This window comes from Balaenoptera borealis (assembly GCF_965194805.1).
Source record: "Balaenoptera borealis genome assembly, chromosome: 11".
Taxonomy (NCBI): Eukaryota; Metazoa; Chordata; class Mammalia; order Artiodactyla; family Balaenopteridae; genus Balaenoptera; species Balaenoptera borealis.
The window spans coordinates 37,564,997-37,587,783 of NC_138868.1; the positions used below are offsets into that span (position 1 = coordinate 37,564,997).

The window sequence follows — 22,787 nt, forward strand, 5'->3', positions numbered from 1 at the left end:
GCTTCAAGAGAATCACTCCAGGTGGTGGTGCTGGTGTTCTAGTGCCCAGCTGGGACACCTGCTTAGCAGGGACCTGGCAGATCTGCCTGTTTGCCACCTAAGCTGGGGGAAAAGAGCTGGAGAGAGATTGTATGGTGGGGACTTCCAGGTGACAGGAGGCCTGTTCCATCACTACAAGTGGAAGACAGAGCCCACACATTCCTGCTGCTCTATGGTGGGTAACGCAGGGATTGTGAGACTGAGGCCTACGGCCTTACCAGGACCACCTTAGTGTGGGGACGAAGAGAGGCCTGAATCAGGGGGATGGAATGGGACTTCTACTAGCTGGGGGTGAGCTGGAGGAGTGGTCAAATCTCACAAGAGACTACCAAGGCCCTGGGAGCAGCATGGGAGTGAGTGCCGGTCAGCAGGGCATGCAGAGACCCACACTGGGGACAGTAGAAATGATGGCCCACCAAGAGGAGGGCAGCAACTTCACCACCAGCAGAACTCTGCTGCCTCTGCTGCTGCCCCAATCCTGGAGGCTCAGGCACAGGAACGAGGGAAGGGAAAGGAAATCAAGTCATCACACCCCCAGCCCCCCTCAACCTTCCAAAGCCACCTGCACGGAGGGGCACCGGGGAAAAGAGCTTTGAGTCTGAGACTGAAGTTTAAAAATGAACAAGGCTGAGTCTTAAGTATTGACATAAATCTGTTCTAATAACTGCACAAGGCTGAAGAGAATGGGTTCTGGCTCAGATATCGTTAAATGAGTCTCAACCAAGCAGGAAAGATGGGGGTCAACATAGCACAGGTGTGGGCAGTTACTGAAAAACTTACTTCATGGTTATACCCCACTGACTGATTCCTCAACACACTGGTTCCAGTCTGCTCTTCCCTGCTCAGACTCACAAGGGCCACATCCCACCATCGACCAGGGGGCTGGGGCTGAGTCTGTCTGCACGATATGCCTTCACAGGCTGCCCAGCATCTTCCGAGACAGCGTTCCGGCCAACAGAGGTTCTAGATCTTTTTTGATTTCTCTCACCCGTACATGGCACGCCCACATTGTATCCATCTGCCTTCCCCAAAGACACCATGAACAGGAGCTCCGAAATCACACAGACCTGGGTTCCAATCCTGGCCCTGCCACTCACTCACTGCGGGCTTCATAACTTCTTTCAGGGAAAATTTCCTCATCTGTAAACTCAGCATATTATAAATTCCACCGTCAGTTGTGAGAGCTGGAGCTGATGCAGATAAAAGCCTTAAAAGCACAGTTGGTACTTATTCATTCAACAAATATTTGTTGAGTAGATTCTCTATGCCTTAAGGTATAGAGAAGATGGGGCAGGGGAGAGACAGGACAGGCAGAAGGCAGGACAATGGGTAGATAGATGGCGGGGTGGCCAGGGTCACCTCCAGGCCACATGAGATGAAGCTGGCCTACAGGGTCTGCATCCCCTGGAGCCCTTTCTGCTAAGCGTGACTTGTAGAAGAGACGCCCCTGCTGGTGCTCTGCTGTGGGTGGGGTGCACAGGCCCGGGATCCAATCATGCCCAGGACCTAGGAGGAATGTGTGCCTGCCACCTCCACCAGCACGAGAACTCTCTACCAGGAGGAAGCAATGTGCTCCTTGGAATAGACATTTGCATCTCCCTACCTCTCCATGGAAACACCAACACCAACCCCTCACGCCCCAGCGATGCGCATGCCACATGCCATTCAGCCTAGATCTCATCCCCCGTGGAGGAGGGCCCATAGCCCAGAGCAAAGGAATCCTCCACGGACCCTTCTCTCAGAGCTGAGATTAAGGCTGACCACCGAAAGCTGCCTCAGAGACCTCTGGAAGCAGTGTGACCGTGTCTGACCCGGGGCAGCCCCAGCCTGTTAGAGGTCCCACTTGGGGAATTCCGTGCAGACATGAGACACCAATAGCGGCCGCCCACCCGCAACACTGGAAGAGACTACAGCCCAGAAACACAGCCAGGAAAACCAAGCTTTCACCACACAGCAGAGCAAAGGCAAGGAACAGGCCCCCAAAGGATCACGCTTGCAAACTTACGCTCCACTGGGCTGCGTCCTTCCGCAACGCTCCCCGCCTCCCCAACCCTAACTACCAGAGTCAATGCTAACCAGCAACTCTGCAAAACGCGGCCAGGATAGGGAAAGGTGGTGTCATCTGAGGCCCACACTGCTCTACCTGTTCTGGGAAAACTGGAGGAGGTGCAGCCTAATGAGTTTGGGAGGCTACTGGGGCCTATGGCTGCTCTGGAGCTAGCAGCTGCTTGTATTTACAAACAGGAGAGAGACAGAGCAAGTTTCCAGAGTAAGCTGTTGCCCGAGGAGGCTAAGAATTCAGACCGGCCATCTCCAGACCGGCCATCTCCAGACCAACACCTAATGAACAGCGAACCACCAGCAAACGCTAATGTGCTAATTAGCCACCAAATTGGAGTTAATTAAAAACTAATCACGATGTCAAAATGGAGCACCTCATTAATAAATCACGTGCTTTTTTTGGGGCGGGGGGAGCTAGGAAAAGTGCTGCTTCTTCTGATAAAATTAAGAGATAAGGATTAGGCATTTTTCCCTGGGAACTTGCACAGTTTAAATATGCTCTGTGGTTAAGTGTTCTCTCTCCCACAGATAAGGCTTGGCTTGATAATTAACTAAATTGCCGGTTGCGTGAATCAAATCGGTGTTGTTTGATGAAGCCCTTCTCAAAGAGAAGCAGCTCCGTCTTTACTGCTCCCTCCGTGTCTTGCCGACAAGGCTGGCACGGTTGGATTGGCACTCTCAGAGAGATTCTTTAGGTTGTCAAAAAGTTGGCATCCTCAAGTGTAGACAAGCATTGAGTGGCCTCAAAGCCAGAAAGAGACAAAACCGGAAAAGCCCACCAGCACCCCTTGGCTTAACGCTAAAAATGTCATCAATAAGTAACAGGTGGGCATTTCGAATGATGAAAGGGCAGCTTTATGACAAGTGCTCAGACTCACCTTCTGCAGACAGCCCCTGGATGTTTATTCCCTTAGCTGCCAGGAAATTCAAGCAGGCATCTATGTTTTCAATCTAGGGGGGGGAAAAAAAAACAACAATATACACTCAATAAATGTTCAGTCTTCTCCAGAGCCATCTCTTATTAGGAACAAAAGTCTATGTCAGAGAGAGGGTTCACTGTGCATTTGCTAAGGTTCTCAAAGAGGAAAAAATGACATGAAAACACCGGATGGATAGATGGGTGCAGGTCAGTACTCTCCTTTGTCTGTACTTGCACAGGAAAAGGCTACCTAATATCCCAACCACACACAGCGCCAAAAGTCAAGGCCTTGGATTGCTCACGCCTGCCAAAAATAACCAGGGTGGAATTGGAGCTCTCGTGTTGATCACTGTCACCAGTGCTATCCTGAACACTTGAGCAGCTGCCAGAAACACAGAGGTGGGGACAAGGTTAGGAGACCCTTCCACCTACCAGCAGCTGGGAGAGACTTCCCAGCCCCCGAGGAGGTGGGCAGTCAAGCATAAAAAGAGTGAATGGGCGTCTCAGCGGGAATCTGGGTAGTGTTTACTCACAAAATTCTCAGGATGGCAGGCATTGCAGAGGACAGGGAGAGCTGCAAACTCACCGAACCTCTCTGTCCTCTGTGTTTTCTGTGGCAGAAGGGACCCGACCCCACCAGGGTCTGGGAGGCCTCCCGGGCTTTCCAGGGCTGATGCCACGGCCAAGGGCACGGCCAAGGGCACGCTCACGTCCAGCCCTCAGGAAAGAGCAATTAGATCATTCCCAAAGGTCTGATTTGCCTTCAGACCTTTCCCTTGTCAGGGCTAATTATTTTTTGGTCTACAGGAAACTGTTCAGGCTCGATTCATGTCAACGGTGACCAAAAATAAGAGAAACTGCCTTGGACTTTGGCACAGGGAACTTTGGATTTCACACGGTTTGCATTTCACAGCGGAGATCTTCCTCACCTCCGCAACCCCTCAGCCCCCGCCCGACTTCCCAGGCTCCAGCCACACGCTTAGGAACTCCAACCAGTATTTGACCCATGGGGTTTGTTGTGAACTCATAAATGACTCTCTTTCACAGCGTACGTGTGACCCTTCTCCCTCCCCTCCCCCAAGCAATATCCTGATGGCTCCTTCAGAGCCACAGGGTGAAGTGTCTCCATTTTACGAGCTCTCATTTGAGTACAGTCTGGCTCCAAGGCAGTCTTCCTGAAGTTCACGTCCACCCTCCCCTGATGTCTGGCATTCTCCTTCTCTGCTCCCAGTCTTCACAGCTTCCAAACACGTTAAATTAAGCTCAGGGACACCTGAATAAAACTGCATCCATTCTAAAAGAATCCGCTCAACCCTGAGCTTGAGGTCACTCCATCCTCACATTTTTTAGCTCAGGTTCCCAATCTCTTTCCCAGCTTACAGCTCACCTTCCAGGGTCTTCATCTGGGAGACATTGTTTCATCTCTAAGAAAAGGGGTAGAATGCAATTCCTACAAACGAAATAAATGCCGATGCTACACGTTATGCCTGCCACCATCGCAGAAAATCGTTTCTTACAAAGAGGGAGGAAAAATGAGATGGCTTTAAACTCTCCTTTCTTCTTTCCAGCGCAGGATGACTGACAGTGACAACCAAGTGCTACCACCTTGGAGGGAAGGGGGGCGAGGGGGAGGACGAAGAAGGAAGAGAATGGCTGGGAGGACCCTGTGCAAGGTGTTTTGGAGCAATTGGCTTCCATGTAGAAGTGTAATAAAAATCATCTCTCTAAATGTTATTGCACTCTATTACAAAACCCTGCTTTTGAGAAAATACCAATCCTTATTTCATGATATTGTATACAGTGGTAACAGACCAAAACCACTCAAAAGGATTTGTGGCCTCTACACAAAGGCACTAGCATTTAAATCACAGTAAACTTATAAAATTCCTCTTCTACCGCTTGTCTCTTCCTATAATCCTATCCTATTTTTTTTTTTTTTTGGTGTGTATGTGTTTTTATTGTTTATCTATTTTTTATTTTTTTAAACTTATTTTATTGAAGTATAATTGATTTACAATATTGTGTTAATTTCTCTGTACAGCAAAGTGATTCAGTTATATATACATTCTTTTCCATTATGGTTTATCACAGGATACTGAATACAGTACCCTGTGCTATACAGGACCCTACCCTACTTCTTCTAATATAATATCTTACACATGGCTCTGAAGGGAGGCTTTGGCAATTATGACCCCATAGAAAATGAGAAGAGAAATCTGACCACCCCTGAATCTGTTAATGCAAAATCAAAAATAGTGCACTTGGTATTGATATTTATCCTGGGAAGTGTCATGTAGGTGGGCTGACATGGGTAGGTTAAGTTTTTCAGCAACAGTGTGGCAGTGTGACACTAAATACAAAAAAAAGGGACACCTGCCAACATATTCAAGAAAAGCACTGCTCTACTACAACACTGCAATTCTATAGAATCTTCCCTCCAAGGAGCATGAAGTACGTTTCCTTGTCACATCTATGGAGCATTTGATGTATGTGGCACCATTTAAAGTCCATGGTGGGACTTTCCTGGTGATGCAGTGGTTAAGAATTCGCCTGCCAATGCAGGGGACACGGGTTCGATCCCTGGTCTGGGAAGATCCCACATGCCGCAGAGCAACTAAGCCTGTGCACCACAACTACTGAGCCTGCGCTCTAGAGCCCATGTGCCACAACTACTGAGCCCGTGTGCCACAACTACTGAGCCTGCACTCTAGAGAGCCCACACGCCATGACTACTGAGCCCGTGTGCCACAACTACTGAGCCTGCATTCTAGAGCCCATGCGCCACAACTACTGAGCCTGCGTGCCACAACTACTGAAGCCTGCGTGCCTAGAGCCCGTGCTCCACAACAAAAGAAGCCACCTCAATGAGAAGCCTGCGCACCGCAACGAAGAGTAGCCCTGGCTCGACGCAACTAGAGAAAGCCCGCGGGCAGCAACGAAGACCCAATGCAGCCAAAAATAAATAAATAAATAAATAATAATAAATTAAAAAAAAAATAAAGTCCATGGCAATTTCTTCTTGCAAGGCTACCCTTGGTACATTTCAATTCACCCATGGGGCTTTCTTTTTAAATGTTAAATTCTGTTAAGGGGAGAAATAATTATAAACAGGTTACCTAGAATATTTCCTCTCTTGTTGATTTTGGTTACAGTCCTATCATTCTGTCAACCAATTTCATAATTTTGATCAATAGTTCTTTGCTGAGTAAGGGAGACTGGGAAAGGAAGAAGATTTTGCCCCCCAGGGGGCATCTGGCCACATTTTGGGTTGTCACAACACTGAGGGGAACTGACATCTAGTGAGCAGAGGCCAAGGACGCTGCTAAACACCCTCCAAGGCACAGAACAGTTCCCTCCCAACAAAGAATTGTCCAACCCCAAACGTCAGCAGTGCCAAGGGTGAGAAACCTGAGGGATGTGATTCTTTCAATCACTCAGTCAACATCATTGTGCGGATGTCTGCTCTGTGCCAGGCACTGTGCTCGATTCTCTTGACAGTGTTGGTCCAGAGTCTCCCCCCACTCCAGGAGCCCACATTTACATAATCCTTCTCTTTAGGGTCCACAGAGCCACTCGACATACACCCCCTGACTCCCGTCCATTTCCAGGAGAATCAGAGCATATAAACAGGGGAAGCATTAGGATCTCCCTACATCAGGTGAAGGAGGAGACCTAAGGGCACTAGGAATGCTTTCTCCTAAAGAGGAGATGAAACGGGGAACACTATCCAGATGGCCAGATTGCACTCCCAGAAAATGTAAAACCTGAAAGTAAGAACTTGGGTCATCATTTAAAAGACGATTCATAAGCCCATCAAGCGCCTTGAATTTTTTTCCCCTCTACCACGAATTCTCTGCTCACAGAGGAGTTCAAAAAACATTCCTCAAGTTTCAAATCCACTGTTTAATAATGTTCCATTAAGGCTAAAAATCACTCCCGACAAGGCGGCGGAGACCCACGCTCTTTTCATCTGCACCCCAGGAAGGGCACGGGGCTGGGAAGCAGCATAGGGTCAGATGTGGATTCCAACCTCCCGCTTCACTTGGAATGAGATCAGAAGAGGAGAAGGTTTCTTTGATCCACGCTCTCTTGTGATTCAAATTCACCTTAAGGTTTTCTTATAAATACTGTTCAGGTAAACAATCCGTCCTCCAGTACGACTGAGGTTGCAAACTCCCACCACATCCCTGGAGGGGACAGGACGGTGGCAGGACCCTGGGGCACTCAGCACAGCACAGTGAGGTCCTAGTGCCCATCTTTAATGAGGCTCATGGCTCATATGGGATCCAGACATGCAGTGCAAGATGAGAATCCTGTTAAAGTTGAGAGGCAGAGTGAAGGAAAAGACTCTTCACCAGCAAAGTATGTAAATACAACGAAAGTTGTTCATTAACACATAGCGGCCAATATAAACTACTTTCCAAAATTAGCTGAAAAAAAATCTGTGCGAAGTCTGACATTCCAGTGTTGCTGATGGGTGGGGAGGGGCACTGGGTGAGAAGGCTGTTGTAGTTGTCGTCATAGAAATGGGTCCAAGAGCTCTGGGATCAAGCTCCTGGAGTTTGCAGTGCTAGCTGGGGTGGAGGCAGGAAGCTGAGAAGGGGGACCACAACACCAGAGACCCTGGGAGCAGAAAGGAGCTGGATGGAGGAGTGGGCGGAGTAAGGGGACAAACCAAGACCAAGATGTACTTCCCAGAGTTTCCCTTTGTTTGGGGCCATATGTGGCCTCAACCCTGTGTGGTCCATGAACATCCAAGAGAGAAAGGCTGCAATTAAGCCTTTCTCCCACTCTCAGCCAGGCTCTCCATCCCAAAGTTGAATAGCTTCTCAACAGTCTCTAAACTTCAGACCTGCAGGGCAACTTCCATGGACCATGTATGTTGTAGCCTATGTCTCCCACATCCAGAAATATATCCCCAAACAGGCCAGGCACAGAGCAAGGAAAATCAAAACAAATGGCAAACAACTGGAAAGAGAAGGGAGGGGGGATCGGAGGCAAATGGAAAACTTCACATTTCAATCATGATTAAGGCTGGACTGGGTCTCATGATAACATAAAATATGCAAACCTCAGAAGCACTGCTGTATATCTCCTTGGTAGCTTAGAGACTGATCAAATACCATCTGTTGTGGCAGTTGTCATGGTAGCATTTTTCTCTGAATACCAGTGTATGTAGTTGAGTGCAAAGCTCATGAAAATGATTAATGCAGACGAAGACCATCTCTACCGGCACTATCGCAGCCCAGGGGAAGATGGGGCTCTGGGCATAACGAGTAAATGGGGTGCTAGTTTTTATGAGTTCAGAGTTTGTCACCGCACCCCTTGAAGGTCTCCTTCCTGAGAAGATGAAATTGGAAGGGAGGCAAACAGATGCTGTATTAAAGTCAGGTATGGTCACAGCCATTTTTAAAAAATCATGAAAACGGGCTTCCCTGGTGGCGCAGTGGTTAAGAATCCACCTGCCAATGCAGGGGACACGGGTTTGATCCCTGGTCCGGGAAGATCCCACATGCCACAGAGCAGCTAAGCCCGTGCGCCACAACTACTGAGCCCGCGCACCACAACTACTAAAGCCCGCGTGCCTAGAGCCCGTGCTCCGCAACAAGAGAAGCCACGACAATAAGCTCACGCACTGCAACAAAGAGTAGCCCCCGCGCACCGCAACGAAGAGTAGTCCCCGCTCACCACAACTAGAGAAAGCCCACGCGCAGCAACGAAGACCCAACGCAGCCAAAAATAAATAAATCAAATAAATAATTTAAAAAAAAAATCATGAAAACGCCTAGAGCTTAAGTAGTGGGAGACCTAGACCCCAGACAAGGCTGAGCGAGAACTTGCAAGTTCTAGGGACAGTAAAAGCACAGTGTAGCTTCTTCTTGAGCCTCTTATCAATACAAACAACTTCCTCCCAGAAGTGTGTGTGATCTTCACACCTGCTATTGCTACTTGTCAACAAAAACAATTATCATTCATCCATTCATTTATCCATTTCTTCATCCATATTTACTGAGCACCTTCTGGGTGTTAGGAAATGTGTTGGTACTGGGTATACAGTGGTGAATAAAAGAGACATAATCCCTGACCTCTAGAACCTACAGTCTAACGTAGGGGAACTGGCACTAGATAAACAGTACACCAATAGCATCTGTCATGTACTAAAGGACAGGATCTAGCCTGGGGGGATGGGGAGTCATGTAAGAATTTAAGGAAGAGATAGCAAGTTGGTCCACAGAGACAGGGCTTTTTGTCTGTTCTGTTCACTGATGTAGCTCCAAGCACCTAGAAGAGCATGGGGAGCATGGTAGGTACTCGAGAATGTCTGTTGACTGAAGGGAAATTTGAGCTGAGACGTAAGAGTGAGCTGGGCACCGGGAGTGGGGAAGAGAAGAACATCCCCATCACAGGGGCTCTAAGGCTGGAAAGCTTTCATGCAGGATGCAGCCCAGCATATTCTGGGAACCAAAAGAGCTGGAATGACTGGAGGCCAGTGAGCAAAGGAGAAAAGCAATGAGAGAGGACACAGAGCAAAAGCAGAGTGCTGGGCCATATTCAGGAGCTGATGTGGAAAAGGAGAGAAGGGAGGGGTCCTTCCTGTTCTTAAGGAAGCCTTGACACTCCATTACCATGGCAACAGCAGCCAGGCCAAGCCCTTCTGGTCCAAAAGTTTCAGGATGGGCTATGTTGTGTTAGGGATGGATCAAGCAGTGCCTTCAAGGTGGGGCTCCAGTGACATCCGGGCTGGGCACCGAGACAGGGAGGGATGGGAAGGGTAGGGCAGCATCTGTGGTCACATGTACTAGGAAGTCTGTTTCCTATCTAACAAGCCTCCACGCTCTCCTGACACTCCTTCCCCAGACACTTTCCAAAAATAAAAATAGAATAGAAGAAAAAAATAAAAACAAGAAATCCAACCATGAAACCAAACCAAAATATACTTTGGGGAACTGCCCTCCGAAATGCCTATCTCACCAGTGTTGTCTTTTTGCTCTGCATTCCTAGGGACCATGACCTGACGCATGATTTTCCAGCTTCACTTTTTTCTCTACCTATGTCAGTGTTGGGGTCCAGCAGCATCATATGGTCACTTACATGGTCATGGGTCACAGTATGGTCCTGGAGATGCACATCACCACAGGACAGAGCACGCAGGGCCCAGACACTGTAGTTTTTTTTTTTTTTTTTTTTAATAACATCACTTTTTTTAATTGAAGGACAAAAGGCGGTCACATTCAGAGATCAAGAGGCCTCATCCAGATGGTTAAAACCATCTTTTCCTTCTTCGTTAACCATCTCCTAACTTCAAGTGATTTCCACAAGTTCTCCGGAACCATCTACAACTGTCCTTTGAGGCGATCCACCACACCACGGCATGGCAAGGCCTGAGCAAACGCACCGCCGGACACACCTCACTGGATATCATCGTCATCAAAGAGATCTTCAAAATCATTAAAAAAGTCTGCGTGAACTGCCTTTTCATTGGCTGCCAAGTCCATCAGGAGCCCGGTGCTGCCTCCTGCCTCGTCCAGATCCACGTAGGGCCCCGCGCCCTCGGGAAACATCTCGTCCACCGCCGGCTTCATCTCCGCCTGCAGCTCCGGCGACACTGTAGTTTTAATTTTAGAAGGGGACCCCAGAAAAAGGGAAATGTATGCTGGTGCTTCAAATCCGCCCAGGTGGGGAAACGTTCAGGAGCATCTTTCCTTGTAAGCCCCACATACTGTTGCTTACTTGACAGACACATAAAGCCATCTTTGGCCAGTAGTACAAGGGGCTCCATACCTTCTGTCCCAGCTCTGGCCATTCAACCATCAAAGATTTCAGAAAGTCATCTCTAGCTCTCTTGGTGGCTTTGAAACAGAAAGCTTAAGAACGTGGGACTCGGGGGCTGGATGGAGCTTGAGTCGCTCTGTCAGACTGTTTCTCGTGCTGCTTTAGTGCCTTGCCCGACTCCTTCCTTTAATTTGGCAATGTTATCCTCCTTATCTTTTATGATATTTATAACTTAGGCTTTCCAAGATGTTGTCAAGAATTCCTTTTCAAAAAATTTTTATAGGAGTCTCTCTGCTGTTACAGCAAATGGGTAAGTCCATATGGATACAAAAAACGTCTCTCTAGAGAAGAAAAAAAGTTGAAAACAAGAATCTCAAATTCCTCCAGTGACTATCTTTTTCCACTTTGCTTCCTACTGCCTAGAATGTTTCATTTCCCTATTATTTTCTGACTTCTCGATTTTTCCCTTGAAACAAAGAGAGAGACCTGGAAAGGGAGCTGTGGCTAACTTCGCAAAGCCAGTCCTCACTCTGGAGGCTCCCAGAATAGAGGCCTACAGTTGAACTCTGCAGAGTACCTGCTTTTGGATACAGCAGTCCTTCTGAGGGTGAAAACTCCACCGGGGAACAACATCATCGGAAAGGCCCAAAGGATGCCCTTGTGCATGTTCGTTCAGCACAGCATCCTGCACGTCATTTCTCCTCCTGCAATTTCAGAGTAATGATCCCAAACGTCCTAGCACTCCCAACAGGGATTATTCCAAGTGGAGGCCTCCATTAGGAGCTGACATAGATGCTAAAAGGGGAGTGATCAGGGCTAAAGAGTGATATTTACAGGATAACAAAGGGTCAGACAGATCTGGGTTCAAATCCTGATTCTGCCATTTACTGAATTATGATCATCAGCAATTTAACCTGATTAGTGACCTGATCTGTAAAATGGGCATTATAACACCTACCACTCAGGGTGGTGGTGGTTATCATATGAGAGGATATGTGTATGGTACTTAGTAGGTGCCCAATAACTGGCAGTTTTTGTTACTGTGTTGTCAATTCTGATATGAATGTCCCTGGTCAATAATGCTCAGGCCATGACATGCTCAAAGCTGTGTCTGGAGTCGGCCTCTGGCAAAACAGAGAATTAAACAAGCTTATCTGGTCTGCCTTCCATTCCTCCTCCTGGGTTTTCCTCTCCATTACCTGATGTGCAATCCCTCTCCTGAAAAGATGCTGATAAACCAATTCACACCAAGGCAGAAGGGCCTGCTACTAGCCTCCCAACATGTCACCTCACCCGGAGGTACTTGTATACCATCACAATTATTAAGGAACAGTATATGTTGATACAGATATTGAACTCCACACTAGATTCTGGTTCCCTTAGAAACTACCCACAAAACCCTAAGAAACTTATTAACTGCTTCAAGCCTCAAATTCATCAACTGTAATATAGGAATGCTGATACCTATCTCAGAGCATTAGTGAAGACTACATGAGTTGACATATGTCAAGAGTCTCGTGGTACCTCACACAGACCTTTAAAAAGGCTCTTCACAGCTAACACCTATCCTTCTCAAACTCTTCCAAAATATAGCAGAGGGAGGAACACTCTCAAATTCATTCTACAAGGCCACCATCACCCTGATACCAAAACCAGACAAAAATGTCACAAAAAAAGAAAACTACAGGCCAATATCTCTGATGAACATAGATGCAAAAATCCTCAACAAAATAGCAAACAGAATCCAACAGTACATTAAAAGGATCATACACCATGATCAAGTGGGGTTTATCCCAGGAATGCAAGGATTCTTCAATATACGCAAATCAATCAATGTGATACACCATATTAACAAATTGAAGGAGAAAAACCATATGATCATCTCAATAGATGCAGAAAAAGCTTTTGACAAAATTCAACACCCATTTATGATAAAAACTCTCCAGAAAGTGGGCATAGAGGGAACCTACCTCAACATAATAAAGGCCATATATGACAAACCCACAGCCAACATCATTCTCAATGGTGAAAAACTGAAACCATTTCTTCTAAGATCAGGAAAAAGACAAGGTTGCCCACTCTCACCACTATTATTCAGCATAGTTTTGGAAGTTTTAGCTACAGCAATCAGAGAAGAAAAAGAAATAAAAGGAATCCAAGTCAGAAAAGAAGAAGTAAAACTGTCACTGTTTGCAGATGACATGATACTATACATAGAGAATCCTAAAGATGCTACCAGAAAATAACTAGAGCTAATCAATGAATTTGGTAGAGTAGCAGGATACAAAATTAATGCACAGAAATCTCTTGCATTCTTATACACTAATGATGAAAAATCTGAAAGAGAAATTAAGGAAACACTCCCATTTACCATCGCAACAAAAAGAATAAAATACCTAGGAATAAACCTACCTAGGGAGACAAAAGACCTGTAGGCAGAAAACTATAAGACACTGATGAAAGAAATTAAAGATGATACCAACAGATGGAGAGATATACCATGTTCTTGGATTGGAAGAATCAATATTGTGAAAATGACTATACTACCCAAAGCAATCTACAGATTCAATGCAATCCTTATCAAACTACCAATGGCAATTTTTACAGAACTAGAACAAAAAATCTTAAAATCTGTATGGAGACACAAAAGACCCTGAATAGCCAAAGCAGTCTTGAGGGAAAAAAACACAGCTGGAGGAATCAGACTCCCTGACTTCAGACTATACTACAAAGCTACAGTAATCAAGACAATATGGTACTGGCACAAAAACAGAAATATAGATCAATGGAACAGGACAGAAAGCCCAGAGATAAACCCACGCATCTATGGTCAACTAATCTATGACATAGGAGGCAAGGATATACAATGCAGAAAAGACAGTCTCTTCAATAAGTGGTGCTGGGAAAACTGGACAGCTACATGTAAAAGAATGAAATTAGAACACTTCCTAACACCATACACAAAAATAAACTCAAAATGGATTAAAGACCTAAATGTAAGGCCAGACACTATAAAACTCTTAGAGGAAAACATAGGCAGAACACTCTATGACATAAATCACAGCAAGATCCTTTGTGACCCACCTCTTAGAGAAATAGAAATAAAAACAAAAGTAAACAAATGGGACCTAATGAAACTTAAAAGCTTTTGCACAGCAAAGGAAACCATAAACAAGACGAAAGACAACCCTCCGAATGGGAGAAAATATTTGCAAACGAAACAACTGACAAAGGATTAATCTCCAAAATATACAAGCAACTCATGCAGCTCAATATCAAAAAAACAAACAACCCAATCCAAAAATGGGCAGAAGACCTAAATAGACATTTCTCCAAAGAAGATATACAGATTGCCAACAAACACATGAAAGGATGATCAACATCACTAATCATTAGGGAAATGCAAATCAGAACTACAATGAGGTATCACCTCACACCAGTCAGAATGGCCATCATCAGAAAATCTACAAAGAATAGATGCTGGAGAGGGTGTGGAGAAAAGGGAACTCTCTTGCACTGTTGGTGGGAATGTAAATTGATACAGCCACTATGGAGAACAGTATGGAGGTTCCTTAACAAACTAAAAATAGAACTACCATATGACCCAGCAATCCCACTACTGGGCATATACCCTGAGAAAACCATAATTCAAAAAGATACATGTACCACAATGTTCTCTGCAGCACTATTTACAATAGCCAGGACATGGAAGCAACCTAAGTGTCCATCGACATATGAATGGATAAAGAAGATGTGGCACATATATACAATGGAATATTACTCAGCCATAAAAAGAAACGAAATTGAGTTATTTGTAATGAGGTGGATGGACCTAGAGTCTGTCATACAGAGTGAAGTAAGTCAGAAAGAGAAAAACAAATACTGTATGGTAACACATATATATGGAATCTAAAAAAAAATGGTTCTGATGAACCTAGGGGCAGGAAAGGAATAAAGACACAGACGTAGAGAATGGACTTGAGGACACAGGGAGGGGGAAGGGTAAGCTGGGACGAAGTGAGAGAGTAACATTGACATATATACACTACCAAATGTAAAATAAATAGCTAGTGGGAAGCAGCCGCATAGCACAGGGAGATCAGCTCGTGCTTTGTGACCACCTAGAGGGGTGGGATAAGGAGGGTGGGAGGGAGATGCAAGAGGGAGGGGGTATGGGGATAAACATATGCATATAGCTGATTCACTTTGTTATACAGCAGAAACTAACACAACATTGTAAAGCAATTATACTCCAATAAAGACGTTAAAAAGAAAAAAAAAAAGCCCTTCACACAATCCCATAATGGCAGAGTACTAGACACCCATGGCATCTTCTGAAACGGAAAGATCATTTGGAGTTGTGAGACATTCTGAGATCCACTAAATTATGACACTAGTACAGCCCCTCTATGAATGGGCTCCTTGAAGCTCGAATTCACTTTGAGCCTGTTGGAATCAGTATTTTCTATCTGAAAAGCTCTCAGGTCAAAGTCTCCTCTGCTAAGTTACATAGGAAACCCTAAGCCTTAGACAAGTAGTTTTGTTAAGAAGAATCAAACATTTTTTTTTTGCAGAAAACTTCTGGCTTCACCTACAGAGAAGGATACAAACTCAGATTCCAACTTCTAGACCCCAAACACACAACTGCCTCTTGAACGAACGGGGAAGAGCAGTGCTTGTCGAAGAATTTCACCCAGGGACGAACTGGGACTTGGCAGCCTCATTCATTCCTGGAAAAGTGATGATTGAGTATTTACTCTCTCCCAGGCCCTGCTCTAGCAGAAGGGGAAACAGTGGTGATGAGACAGTGTGGTCTTTCCCTTGTGGAAAAGACAGCCTCCTGAGCAAGAGCAGACTTTAAGCAAATATCACCCCACTAAACAAAGTTGATACAGGCTAACTTAGACCTATCAGCTCACCTACTTGAAAGCCTAACACTGACTCACTGGGATCTTTTTAGAAGGTCTGGGTGCTTTTTGTATTTTTGCCATATTTCCATGCTTTAACCCATAAGCCACCACAAAGTCTTCAAGAGGCAGCAGAACATAAATGCAAAATAAAGCAAAACAGCAGATCCCTGATACACCCCAAGAGTGCAGTAAATCCTCAGTTTTGGAGATACCACTAGAATCTATCATTTCACCCACAAAACCAACACATATAAAAGAACAGGGTAATGGGATAATTAATCTGTAGATGAAGGCCAAGAGTTACACTTGGCTCACCAGCTTGGTGACCAGTTCCCTCACATCAGCCTGTAAAACTCAGTTTTGTGGCTCAGCCAACTTGCCAATGTCTGCAGCTTATGGTCCTTCCGGGTTGGTCGTGAGTAGCTGATCCATGGATTCCTACCCCGCAATTCCAAGGATAGCATGATGTACCTAAGTGCAAGATGCATCCTGGCAGCATTGGTAACCAGGGAAGTAAAGCCAAGCAGGTAAATTTAAATGCTTTAATACTCAACTCAGGATCCTATAAGACTTTGCTCTCTCACTGTGATGATGGTCGGAAGGAAGCCAACTGTTCTATTATCCTCTCCTTGTATGTATCACCTGTAGTGTTAATTTCTGCAGGAGATGTAATTCAAAAATCGCCATTAAAAAAAAAAAAAAAAAAAAGAAATGGCATATTTGGGAATTCCCCGGTAGTCCAGTGGTTAGGACTCCACGCTTTCACTGCGAGGGCCTGGGTTCAATCCCTGGTTGGGGAACTAAGATCCCACAAGCCATTCAGTGTGGGCAAAAAAAAAAGAAAATCACCATTGTTTACAGTCTAATTCCAGATGTTGCTAACAATTATCATATGCCAGGCATAATACTAGGACCTTTCACATACCTTACACTTCAATCCATTTTTTAATTTCAAAAGCTGTTTGTAGGTATAGCTAAAGAGTTGAGCCTGAATTATAGCCTCCTAGTGGACATTAATATAGAATTTGGGAGATTTTCCAAGCAGTACACAAAATACACCAAGAAACTAGATTTGGCCAATAGTTTCAAATTCCAAAATCTGTGATCAAGGCAAAGAGCTACTTGCCAACCAAAAATTATATGAGATTAAAAGTAATTAAGAATATCATCAAGAATTAAAGTAACTCTCAACTCTACTTACTGCCACAGCCAGAATGTCGAAGTCACTGAAAGAGGGGAACAAACAAGACAAGGAAGGTCTTTATTACAGGATATCCTTGAGATTCCCAAGGCTACAAGATCGCTAACGCACCTGTGAAGAAATAGTGACAATTCTTGTATATAATGCGAACCTGTTACTCATTCCATCCTTGTCAAGTATTCAGTTGAACCAGATAAAATTGCCATTTTTGTAGGTAAAAATGGTTACATACTGGCCATTTCATATGGTTCTACCTATTATCAATATATTAGGAAGATGCTTCCCTCCAAAAGCTAAAATTATACTGCCAGGTGATCATAAAAATAGAGCACTCTATAGCCACTGATAAACAAAGCATCTGTAAATTCTGAAACTCAGATCTCTGCAAGTGTCTCTCAAAGGAGTTTCAAAAGACTGATGATGATACACTTTGGTTTATATATATAAAGTCAGAAGAAACACCCCATTCACAAGCTAAGCCCTCAAAGGCCCTTTGCTTCAGTTCTAAGAATTTCTCCTGCACTATCCCCTTATAGAAAGCAAAGTGGGGCAAGGCAAGACTTTCATTCCAAGCTGATTCATCTCAAAACTACCCATAAAAGGCAAGCAGTAGTCGTCCTTCACAATAGTGAAGGGTAACCCAGGTCACCTACCCTTCTCCTCTTGCCTTCCTGTTCCTTCAGGGGAAAGTGTGAGAAAGATGAGATTTTCGTCAGGTTCTGCCACCCTATGCAACTCTACATGACTGTTACCACATTCGCACCAATGTGGGAATCTACTCCGTAGGAAAAGCCAACTCATGCCACAGGGTCATCATCGGCATTGTGATGGCACCATCACAAAGAGGAAATTTTAAAAGAGGAGATGGAAATCAAGCATTTCCCAGGACCAGAGGTGAAGTCTGGGGAACCATAGGTTTCTCAGAGCTCCTTGGCTCTCTTTGAGCAAGGTACTTAATTTCCCCAAGCCTCAGTTTTCCTTTCAGTAAAATGGGGATAATTATCATTTTCTTATCCCTCCCAAGAAACTAATATTTACACTCTTAGAAAACATGAAACACTGGGCTAGATTCTTTTCCGTACATTATTATTTCAGTTATTTTTCACCTTTCAGTTAGATAAGGTAGGGTTTTTTTTTCTTTTTTACATTTATTTTTGGCTGTGTTGGGTCTTCATTGCTGCGCGCAGGCTGTCTCTAGTTGCGGCGAGCGGGGCTACTCTTCGTTGTGGTGTGCAGGTTTCTCTTGTTGCCGAGTACAGGCTCTAGGCGCACAGGCTTCAGTAGTTGTGGCACATGTGTTCTAGAGCGCAGGCTCCGCAGTTGTGGCACAAGGGCTTAGTTGCTCCGCAGCATGTGGGATCCACCCGGACCAGGGCTTGAACTGGTGTCCCCTGCATTGGCAGGCGGATTCTTAACTACTGCGCCACCAGGGAAGCCCCGATAAGGTAGGTATTATCATCACTCTCTCAATGGGGAAATGGAGGCATAGAGTGTTAAAGTGCCTTCCTAAAATCACGGTTTAAAATGGCACAGTTGCAATTCGAACACTTACTGGAAAGTGTTTTGTAAGCTCTCTACACAAACATGGGGCATTAACAACCGAGCAGCAACAACTTCACTATTGCTGAGGGGGAGAAAAATGACCACCCCGTTTTGTCATTTCCCTGGCCCTCCAGTAGTAAGACAAGGCAGGTAATCAATCCATCGAAACTAAACCCAATCATTACATCAGAAAGACAAAGGACACTTCGCAGAGGAAGGAGTGACTTCTCCCACATCCTTCTGGACACGTTTTGTGGAAGATATTTATGTTCTTTTATAGTGTTTGAAATCTTCTAGGGCAGGAATTATTTAAACCAATATAAACATTACAGGCATTATTTTGATGTTGAAATGCTCCCATAACAGGGATTTTTCAAACTACCATATGCCAGTGTTTAGGATTCCTGAGGAAGTTCATGATACTTATAAGAATACAATGGTTTGGGGGTCAAAAACCTCAAATGTGTGCAGGGGGTAGGCAGGGAAAAACTAAGTAAAAGAGGCTGGGTATAAGACAATAGGGAATGGTGGGGAGTATGACTAACGCAGTCTACATCTACCTAAAGAGGACAGCTGCTATCCAGTTTTAGCCAATTGTTGCCTGTGGAGTGCCAATCCAGTACTGCCATTTTTTTCCTTAAAAAAGCTGGAAGATCATTGTTTGTGAAGTATATTGATTTTCATCTAATGGTTGGCAGCTGTTTAGTTTTTGTTTTAAAAGGTCTTTTGGGACCTGAACTCAGCTTGTTGGCCACTGTTCTCTTCTCTTTGCTTGTGAGCACACTGGCGTTCACCTACTGACCAGTTCCCAACACGCAGACACCACAGGCTAACTATGCCTTACCAAAGTGCCAACAGGAATTCCTTGCTAAGTTCTAGTTCATGGGAAAAAAATAAAAAATAAAAAACAAAGATGCATACCAAAACACCCCTTTGATGCTAGGCTGAAACATAAGAACCCCATGAAGACATATGCAGGGAGATGGATCCAAGCATGAAGCCAGATGGCTTTTATATAAACCACAATCTACATGGTTATAAATCACCATCCAATTTCTCTTTCAGCTCAAGATCTGAAGCTATTCTCTCCCCACCCATCCACATACTTGCTAAGCTCTTTAACCTTACGGGGCACCACATGTTGCCACTCAAAATGCCTCAGTTTCAAAGTAGGTGTAATGGGGATTTCTTCAGTTAATACTCCCTGAGCATCCATCAGATGTCAGGTGGTATGGGCAGATGGAGAGATGAGACCCCGCCCTCAAAGAAGTTAACGTCTGGTGGGATGCAGGCAGTTAAGGACAATGTGCTAAAGGATTATCACCTGGGTTTTCAATGGAGGAAACCAAGGGTCACAGAGCTTAAGTGAACTGGAAGAGGTAGAGAAGACACTTGCAAACTCCAACACCACAGCTGCAGACACAATTCAGATCCTATCAACTTAGAACTTACCACAGTTCTCAGACAAGAGGATGTCTAAGGCGTCCTCATCCTTCCAAAAAGTAAACTGATTGGTTCATTCAAAAATATTTAGTTAAACCTTATTGTGGTGATCACTTCGCAATATATACAAATGTCGAATCATTATGTTTGCACACCTGATATGAATTGTGAATTATACCTCAATCAAAAATACATAGCGTTCCTAAAAAAATAGTTAAAATTAAATAAACCTTTAGAGAGATTAATTTTTAAAAATTTAAAGAACTTTGCAAACTGATAGATGTTTAAATGCGTATTTGCACAGCCATATCCCAAAAGAAGTTTTGTTTTTAACTCGGCTCCAAGATACGGTCGGCAAAGTAAGGTCACCGAACCAGGAGCAGCAGCAGCATCACGCAAGAGCTTGTTACAAATGCAAATTCTCCAGTTCCTTCCCGGACCTACTGCATCAGGAACTCTGGGGGCGGGGGTGGGGGGGTGGGGGGGCGGGGGGGGGGCGGTGGTCCCAGCACTGTTCGAAGAAGCCCTCCAGGTGATTCTCCTACTCACTAAAGCTGAAGCCCAATGGCTACAGGAGGTTTTGCCAAACCTCCAAACACTCCTTCCCTTATTAATGAAAATAATCTGTTTTCATGGTATCACTTCCATACACTTTTATAAAAGATTGGATTTGGGAATTTTTTGGTTTAGGATTACTTAAGTTTCTTTCTTTTTTTAAAAAATTTTATTTATGGCTGTGTTGGGTCTTCGTTTCTGTGCAAGGGCTTTCTCTAGTTGCGGCAAGCGGGGGCCACTCTTCATCGCGGTGCGCGGGCCTCTCACTATCGCGGCCTCTCTTGTTGCGGAGCACAGGCTCCAGACATGCAGGCTCAGCAATTGTGGCTCACAGGCCCAGTCGCTCCGCGGCATGTGGGATCCTCCCAGACCAGGGCTCGAGCCCGTGTCCCCTGCATTGGCAGGCAGACTCCCAACCACTGCGCCACCAGGGAAACCACCGGATTACTTAAGTTTCTTGATAGCATTTTAAAGTGCCTAGTATTTCACATATGAAACCTTGACGGGTACCATCGCCCCACTCTCTGGGAAGCTCCCAGACGGCTGGACCATTTATTGTTTGGCTCTGAGAAAGATTAGCTGAGCATTTCCAACGTACCTAGCACTAGGCCAGGTGCTGGAAATATGGAGCTTTTCATTGAACTAAAAGATAAAAAAAACACGCTATATGTACTACAAAGCTTTGACGGGATTACCTAGCATATGAAATATAAGTCTCTCATAAAGTGTCCTTAAATGTCGTATTAATTACAAGACAAACACACATTAGTTAGGGAGCATAGTACTTACTCCTGAGTTTACATTCACATCAGGAATACCGCGTATCCACTTCTAAATAATAGACGAAATGGCACCTGCCACACCCAGTATCTGAGCTCAGTATCTGAGGCAGCCCATGATATGGTCACAGTGTTGGAAACTAAATGTGGGCCTCTGTCTCCGCACACTTCCTTGCAATGACCTGCAGTAAATGTACAGATGTGCAAAACTCCATTCCAAAGTGTTCTATCAAGGGAGGCAACTTCCAGTCAACTCAGAAACTTAACAGGCACACAGTGGCAAAATGAGCCTCTGCTATAAACCCGAACAGCTTGCTAATACAGTCAGAGTTACTTTGCTTGAATCCCAGAGTGTATTAGTTTCCTACTGCTGCTGTAACAAATGACCACAAACTTAGTAGCTTAACACAACATAAATTTATTATCTTAAAATTCTGGGAGGAAAAAAAAAATAAGGACTTTCCTGGCGGTCCAGTGGTTAAGACTCCATGCTTCCACTGCAGGGGGCACAGGTTCGATCCCCAGTTGGGGATCGAAAAAAAAAAAAAATTCTGGGAGGTCAGAAGTCCAAAATCACACACCACTGTATATGAAATAGATATCTAATAAGGACCTACTGTATAGCACAGGGAACTCTACTCAATACTCTGTAACGGCCTCTATGGGAAAAGAATCTAAAAAAGAGTGGATATATGTATATGTATAGCTGAGTGGATCAACTATGCTCCAATAAAAATTAAACAAAAAAAAAAGAAGTCCAAAATCAGTTTCAGTGGGCTAAATCAAGGAGTCCGCAGGGCTGCATCTACTCCGGAAGCTCTAGGGGAGAATGTGTCCCCTTGTCTTTTTTATTAGCTCTGGAGGCCACCTGCATTCCTTGGCTCATGGCCCATTCTTCCATCTTCAAAGCCAGCCAAGTAGCATCTTCCAACCTCATTCTCTCTCATTCATTCTCTCCCTCTCCCCTTCCCCCACACTCCCCATGTTCCCTCCCTCTCTTCCTCTCTCTCCTCTGACCTGCTTCCATGTTCCACGGTCACATCTTCTCTCTCTCACCTTCCTGCCTCCCTCTTAGAAGGATCCTTGTGATCACATTGGGTCTGCCCAGATAATCTTCCTGTCTCAAAATCCCTAACTTAATCACCTCTGCAAAGTCCCCTTTGTCATTTAAGAGAACATATTCACAGGTTCCGAGGATTAGAATGTCGATGTCTTTGGGGGTCCATTGTTCAGCCTACCACACTGGTGCCTACTTTTTGAATATGAAAAGCCTTTTTAATGCACAAGTTAATAGTTAGGAAATATGTGACTTGTCAACAGAGAAGGGAATGACAGTCTAATGTGCTCTCTTCATGAGCCAGGTGCTTTTAATACCGTCTCTCATTCATCCCTGGCAACCCTGGGGGCAACTTCCATAATTATCTCCCTTTTACAGAGAAGGAAAAAGACTCGGATTTTCAGTAACTTGCCCAGCACACCTGCCCAGTATGTGAGACCCAGGTCTGCCTGATTCCAGAGTCCATGCTTATTCTTTTTCATCCCAAATCTCCTTGCCATGATGGAAT

General features: G+C 44.8%; 2 protein-coding genes across 13 annotated transcripts in view; both read right to left on the bottom strand.

Moving 5' to 3' along the window:
- Positions 1-22,787, bottom strand: part of NAV2 (neuron navigator 2) — an 858,870-nt gene that overhangs the window by 247,671 nt on the left and 588,412 nt on the right. For all 12 annotated transcript variants that reach the window (XR_014231592.1, XM_082342380.1, XM_082342385.1 and 9 more), the window contains one exon: positions 2,979-3,051. Coding sequence is in view for 11 of the 12 variants with exons in the window: in XM_082342380.1 (XP_082198506.1) it covers positions 2,979-3,051 (73 nt within the window). In the remaining variant the exon portion in view is untranslated. The remainder of the gene's footprint in view (positions 1-2,978; positions 3,052-22,787) is intronic.
- LOC309606010 (COP9 signalosome complex subunit 9) lies at positions 10,206-10,623 on the bottom strand. Its single transcript, XM_082342532.1, has one exon. It carries the CDS (start codon positions 10,600-10,602, stop codon positions 10,429-10,431), a length of 174 nt encoding a protein of 57 aa, XP_082198658.1. The 5' UTR covers positions 10,603-10,623; the 3' UTR covers positions 10,206-10,428.

Bases quoted from the DNA above. Each gene is read 5' to 3' on its own strand.
- LOC309606010 (XM_082342532.1), bottom strand. From the start codon at position 10,602: ATGAAGCCGGCGGTGGACGAGATGTTTCCCGAGGGCGCGGGGCCCTAC.